General features: G+C 45.1%; 1 protein-coding gene across 1 annotated transcript; it reads right to left on the bottom strand.

The window, feature by feature from the left end:
- Nucleotides 1-5,565: 5,565 nt before the first annotated feature.
- LOC309368774 (taste receptor type 2 member 40-like) lies at nucleotides 5,566-6,471 on the bottom strand (the record flags this gene model as incomplete). The annotated part of the gene is made up of 1 exon (XM_081909081.1): nucleotides 5,566-6,471. One exon carries the CDS (start codon nucleotides 6,469-6,471, stop codon nucleotides 5,566-5,568), a length of 906 nt encoding a protein of 301 aa, XP_081765207.1.
- Between the last annotated feature and the right edge of the window lie 1,085 nt (nucleotides 6,472-7,556).

Here is a 7,556-nt window from a genome sequence, read left to right as displayed (position 1 = left end):
GTCACTCACAGGAGATACGTGTGGCTTGGGCACGCAGCAGGTCCCATGGTAAGTGCTGGCCCCTGCAGTGTGGCGCCCAATGCCAGCTGCGTTTCATTACGTTTGTTGACTGAACTAAAAGGTTTCATGAAAACCCCCCTCTTTTTTGGGAACCCCCCCCCCCAATATTTTTGTCATTTTTCACCCCTCTCAGTGATGACACCTGGGGCAGCCCACACACCTCTTCCACCACCACTGGAGACAGACGGGTGTCTTTTGGCTATATATCAATAAAAAACATATATCTTTAAAATAAATCTCCAACAGACCTTGGGAATTTGTTTATTTTGCACATTCCCTGCATAATCTCCAACAGGTTATGGGTAACGTGTGTATCTCAGGCGTAGGCAAACTCGGGCCTACAGATTTGTTGGGACTACAACTCCCATCATCCCTAGCTAACAGAACCAGTGGTCAGGGATAATGGGAGTCGTACTCCCAAAACATCTGCCTATGCCTGGCATATCTCAACTGCATTTTGTGCCTTCTCCAGGCAATATGCACTTTCTCCAGCCAGTATGCCTAGTCTCTTGGTGCTGGAGGAGACTCTTGAGAGTCCCATGGACTACAAGAAGATCAAACCTATCCTTTCTGAAGGAAATCAGCCCTGAGTGCTCACTGGAAGGACAGATCCTGAAGCTGAGGCTCCAATACTTTGGCCACCTCATGAGAAGAGAAGACTCCCTGGAAAAGACCCTGATGTTGGGAAATATGGAGGGCACAAGGAGACGGGGACGACAGAGAACAAGATGGTTGGACAGTGTTCTCGAACCTACAAACATGAGTTTGACCAAACTGAGGGAGGCAGTGGAAGACAGAAGTGCCTGGCGTGCTCTGGTCCATGGGGTCACAAAGAGTTGGCCATGACTAAATGATTAAACAACAACATGCTTAGTCGCTAGGAAACTTCCCCCACATCACTTGTTGAGTAGTATGTAACCTGCACCCCACAGGTACTTCTTCCCCACAGCTTTGTCTTCTATGGTACAGACTTTTTATTTTATTTTTAACCACACAAAGCATGCTGGTGGAATGGGGGGGATGCATCTGACACCCATGGCTTGGCCCACACTTCTGTGCTTGCAACCATTGTCCTACATGCTCTTGCCCAGGAAAAGCATTTGTCCTGATTTCGTTACAAATGCAACTTTACAGCGCCAGGAAAGTTCCATTGTGCTGACCTCATTTGATCAGATATATTTGGCTCGCGGCAGCCTTGAGTGGCTGCGCCATCCTACTCTAATGAGAAACTCATGATACCTAGGACGATATGTCAAATAATCCCTCCAGCAGCACCTTAACTAATGACCACTTGAAATTTTTGAGAAGGCCAGTGCACCAGCCAACCGTATCATTGTCTCTAACTAACTTGGTTTGATTAGCATCCCCTTGACTCTCTCCGGAGAGAAGCTTAAACTGATATTGCAAAATTAATGCATGGGTTGGGGATGGAAATATTAGCATGAAAAGGTGCTCCAGATGAATTATATTCAGCGGCTGCTCAAATTGTCAAGAGTTTTTCAAGATAGTGACAAATGAAGCAACCCGGTGTGCCTCAACCGCACCAGAGTAGGCGAGTTCAAAATAGATAGTACAATAAAATAATACAAAATAGATAGTGCTCTTTACCCTGATGTAGAATTTTAGGACTCGCGCAACTTTGTTTTAAACTGTTTTTAATGTCGCGTTTTAAATTGTTCCAATCTGCCATGGAACTTTAGGGTGAAGAGGAGGTAATAAATTATAATACATTATATCAAAATGTTCTATCTGAACATTGCAAAACAGCCTCAAGTGTGCAGCCAATTGCCCCCATCCCTGTTTTACAGTGCAAGCCTACATGTGTCTACTCATAAGTAAGTCCCATTGATTTCAATTGGTTGGATTCCTAGGTAAATATATGAAATGAGCCAGTCAGTGTGGTACAGTGGTTAGAGTGTTGGTCTAGGAACTGGGAGACCAGGGTTCAAGTCTCCACACAGCAATAAAGCTGGCTGTGTTTGAGAATAACCTACATTACAGGCTTGTTGTGGGGATTAAATGAGGAGGGGGAGAACCATGGTCACCATCTTGAGCTCCTTGGGAAAGTGTGGGATATAAACACAGTCAGACAGTCAATCAATCAATCAATCAATCAATCAATCAACCAAACAACCAATAAAAAATACTCATTCTCCCATCTCCTGCCACACATTTCAGAAGATCTCCCCCACCCCAAATCCTTCTGCTTGATCCCCTTCATATAAAAGTCAGAGGTTTCTGCACATATATTATTATTATTCATTTCCCATGGAGCGTCTTCACAGTACAAGAAAAACGTACGGAACACCATTGCAAATATAAAAACAGTAAAATGGAAAAACTATTAAAATAATAACTTACAATCTATTTTCAAATGACTTCTGAATACCTCTCCTCTGCATATTCATATATCACACAGACACATTTTTCTCTTTCTCCATTTTTCTTCTTCTTTTCTTCTCTTTTTCCTTTCTCTCTTCTTTCCTGCTTTCATTCCCCCTCCCCTTCCCCCACTTCTATGTTGTCCTGTATCTTATACACTCTCTCTTGGTTATTATTATTACTTTTATTACAACACACCTCTCTCTACTAATTTCCTTTTTGCATGTATGTGTCTTTTGTATTTGATTATACTAATATAATTCCTAATGGATGGGGTAAGGTAATTAAGTATGTAATCACATCTAATGAAATGTGTTGTTTTTGTCCCCGTTCACTTTCGGCTTTTCATTATGTAGACACCTCCCCACCCCTTACAAAAAGAAGCGTTGGTGAGACAATGCTAAGATGACTAGGCCACGTGACAGTACAAAGGTGTTTCTCGAAGCTTCAACACACACACACACACATATATGATATAAATGTGTGCTGTTGGATGAGGCCAAAGTCTCACCTTGTCCAGCATCCTATTATGACAGTGATCAGGCAGATGTGGATGGGAAGCCTGCTAGCACTGTATGAGTGACAGCTCTCTCTCCCAGCTTTTGATTCTCAGCAACAGATATATACCAGGCCTCGGGGTCTGGGTGAGGAATGAGCAAGGAATTTGGTCCATTTTTCAAAGCGGTTTGTGAAGCACTTTTAGTGAGCAAAAATTGTGTACAAAAATATGCAGTTTAGATTTTTATAAGGGATGCGGGTGGCGCTGTGTTCTAAACCACCAAGCCTCTTGGGCTTGCCAATCGGAAGGTCGGTGGTTTGAATCCACACGACAGGGTGAGCTCCCATTACTCTGTCCCAGTTCCTGCTAATCTAGCAGTTCGAAAGCACGCCAGTGCAAGTAGATAAATAGGTACCACTGCAGCAGGAAGGCAAATGGTGTTTCCATGAGCTCTGGCACTCATCACAGTGTCCCTTAACAAACTACAGCTGCCAGAATTCTTTGGGGAAAATCTATGACTGCTTACAGTGGTATCATAGTGCTTGAGGGATGTGGATGCCACTGTGGTCTAAACCACCGAGCCTCTTGGGCTTGCTGATGGGAAGGTTGGCGGTTCAAATCCCCGTGACGGAGTGAGCTCCCATTGCTCTGTCCCAGCTCCTGCCAACCTAGCAGTTCGAAAGCACGCCAGTGCAAGTATATAAACAGGTACTGCTGTGACCAGGAGGTAAATGGTCTTTCCATGCGCTCTGGTTTCTGTCACAGTGTCCCGTTGCACCAGAAGCAGTTTAGTCCTGCTGGCCACATGACCCGGAAAGCTGTCTGTGGACAAACGCCAGCTCCCTTGGCCTGAAAGCGAGATGAGAACCATAATCCCATAGTCTCCTTTGACTGGACTTAACCATCCAGGGGTCCTTTACCTTTGTAACTAGATTTTTCTATATATATATAAAATATATATATTGCTGACAAATGCGCTGGAAATGCATATTTTGCTTTTCACAAGGATCTGTTTTTATGTATGAAGTCACAGAGTCAAACAACTGTAGAGTTGGGAATCCATACAAAATCTCTAATTGTGGACTTTTCATCTGCACAGACCAGGATGAAACAGACCTGTGAATGAACTCCGGTGAAATGGAAACGGTGTGGTATTAGTTGCTTAGCTCTGTAGCTACAGGTGGAAGTAACCCAGAATCTGGTGCACCTGGCAAAGCTATAGCTATGCACCTGCTATTTATCTAAGAACAGGAAGCAGCCTCGAAATAATATTGCGGTCTCTTCAGATGCAAATCTGGGGAGCACTTCACTCTGGAATCCACACCCTGCCTTAGACAAATTGTAACATCCTCCTTCAACCCAACAGTAACAACATTTGACTAATCGCTCCATAGTAATATGCCCAGGAGCTCAACTTCTGTTTGATCTGCTTACATGCTGCCAGTTAAGGCTGGCACTGCCCCACCAATCTCAGTCCACTTTCAGCCAGTTCACTTTTGTCAGCAAAATTCAGGGTTATGGTGGAAGACTGTATCTGCATGGCAGAGAACCTGCTCTTCATGTAGAGCCTTGCATTAAAATTCCCCTGGCATCTCCCGCTAAAGCCTTCAAAAGAATGGTAGCCAATCAGTGTAGACAGTACTGTGGTCAGACTTGTAGAAGACAGCTTCCTTGGATTTTTTTTAATTTAGACTTAAAATCTTTTTTTTTTAAATGCACAGGCTAGTTATTTGGATCAGAGTTCTGGTTTTGCTTACAATAGCAGCAACCATTTAATATATCTAGCTGATATAAATAATTTTCACTCTCTAAATACAATAAATGATTTTGTGTTTTTGTAAAAAGCCCTCTAGGGATGTGGGTGGCGCTGTGGGTTAAACCACAGAGCCTAGGACTTGCCGATCAGAAGGTTGGCGGTTTGAATCCCTGCGACGGGGTGAGCTCCCGTTGCTCGGTCCCTGCTCCTGCCAACCTAGCAGTTCGAAAGCACAAATTGCAAGTAGATAAATAGGTACCGCTCTGGCGGGAAGGTAAACGGCGTTTCCGTGTGCTGCTCTGCTTCGCCAGAAGCAGCTTAGCCATGCTGGCCACATGACCCGGAAGCTGTACACCGGCTCCCTCGGCCAGTAAAGTGAGATGAGCGCCGCAACCCCAAAGTCGGTCACGACTGGACCTAATGGTCAGGGGTCCCTTTACCTTTACCTAAAAAGCCCTCTATCCAAAGCATCCCTTATTGGCCAATCTTGCTTTTGGGGGGAAATGAACCTGCTTTTAAAAAATGTGAATGAGAACCAATGTGGTGTAGTGGTTGGAGTGTCAGACTAGGACCTGGGAGACCAGGGTTCAAATTCCCCACTCAGCCATGAAGCTCACTAGGTAACTGAGGGCCAGTCACTGCCTCTGAGCCTAACCTAACTCACAGGTTGCTATGAAGATAAAACTGGAGACACCACCTTGAGCTTGATGGAGAACAGGTGGGATATAAATGCAAAAGAAAAGGGGGGAAAAAGACTATATGACTGCACATTTGTAGGCACACTTAAAAAGAAGCAGTTTTCCTTCCTCAAATTCTTTTTGGCCCCAGTTCCCACCAAAGCAGCTGATTCTGTCTTTATGGATCACTTCTAACAGCATTTCATGTAAAATAGCATGTTTTTGAATGCCAGCTTCAGTCTAACATTCAGAAGAATCAAAAGAATGGAATGGATCGAAGGACACACAGCAATCACCAGTGAACAGATATAATCTTTCCATCTGCTCCTCGCTTGGCAGGAAGGCATTCCCACAAGTATCTCGGCCACAAAGCTGCAGATGTAGAGCATCAGGAAAGAGATCAGAGATTTAATGGCGGTGATGTGAGCATCAGTCCTCAGGTCCTTGTTGTCCGCCACACCATGCCTCATCTCTTTGGTGTGTCTCCACAGAGATGCAATGAGCAAGGTGGATGATGCTACAAAGAACAGAAGCGGGATGACTGCTAATGTCAGGAACATGATGAAACCCTTGGAGTAGGAGATGGTCCCGGCGGGGCTGTCAAAGGTGGTGTTTCTCAGAAAGCTCCTGGTTGAGTTGCAGAGGTGGACACTATAATCCATCCAGATGAAAGGGAGAGAAGAGATCAAAGAGACCAGCACCGAGCCCAGCAGAATCTGCGGAACCATCCTGACGATTCTCAGCTTGATTATCAGAAAGTACCGCTGGGTGAAAGTGCTGACCTTGGCACAGTAGAACATGCTGAGGCACGCAGCAAACCAGAGGCAAGCTGTGCTGGCCAAAACCAGGAGGACATAGTGGACTCTGATCACTTCCCACTGGTACATCTTCGGTAAGAGGGCAGAGTGCAGGATGGTTCCCTGGAGAAGAAGCCGAGATGAACAGAGGCAGACCAGGATCACGTCGCAAGTGGGCAGCTTTTTAGTTTTCACCCAGTCTGTGTAGCCAACGGCCACAATGAATGCACTGGCAGCCATGCCCACAGCGCCCTGGCTCACAATTATGACTTGTAAGGTTTTATGAACAGAATCTGACATCCTTGCACTCACCCTTGCCTGTGCTTCTTGTCTTGGTGATATATCCACAGACAATCAGCGATTTGGACAATCCTGTCAAGGATCTTCAGGGGTAGCATGTAGCTCTGGTCATGTTCAGAAACAGTAGACAGGGCAATGTGAAGTATTGGTATTACCTGGTTCCATCAGTTCTACAGCCTTCCATTCTTTTGGGATCCAGCTTGAGCACAGGCATTGTCCACACCAAAATTCTCATTCTCCTGGTCCAGGAAGTCGCCTGAAATCTATACTGTGTGTTTTATTCTGGTGTTGTTTCAGGGCATGCAAATGATTGGTGTGATTTCCAATTTGGCTTTAATCCCAGCCTTTCTCCTGAACATACATTTGAAAGATGCATCTGCTCAAACACATCTCTTTCACCCCTTCCTCCTGTCCATTCTCTTCTTATAGTCATACTTTAGATTCTAAGATCTTCAGGGCTACAAACTATGTGTGTGTTTTTTTCTTATGCTATAAAATAGGAAGAGTTGAGAACACTCCTCCTTCATGATCCCATTTGCAGCCCATCAAAAATGGGTATGTGTGTGTTGGGCTGTTTTCAGTGTCAGTGGGTCTATGATTATAGGGAGGAAACTTATCAGAGGAACTCCTTTGGGCTGGTGACTGATCTATCGCCCCCCCCCCACCGGTACTCTGTTCCTGGGGGGCATCCTTTCTTTACCCTGACCAACTTTTCCTCCAAAATATCATTTGGGCCATTGGGGGACGGGGAGATATGGTGAACCCATCAGAGATGCAAGGGAACTCTGGTAAATTTCAGGCCCTCTTCCCTTCCCTCCAAAAATATTTGCAGTTCTTGAAAGGGAAGAGGGAGTTTTGTACCCTCCTGCCCATGCAAAAAAATAAAAATAAAAGAAACCAGCCCATATGTTCAAACATTTGGCCAGACCTACTGCTGGAGATAAAATTGAGTGCTGCTTTGACCCAGGGAACCAGGAAGAGGGCCTTCTCGGTAGTGGCGCCCGCCCTGTGGAACGCCCTCCCATCAGATGTCAAAGAGATAAACAACTACCTGACATTTAGAAGACATCTGAAGGCAGCCCTGT

This window comes from Podarcis melisellensis (assembly GCF_964234715.1).
Source record: "Podarcis melisellensis genome assembly, chromosome: 4".
NCBI lineage: Eukaryota > Metazoa > Chordata > Lepidosauria > Squamata > Lacertidae > Podarcis > Podarcis melisellensis.
This window is presented reverse-complemented; position numbering and strand designations above follow the sequence as displayed.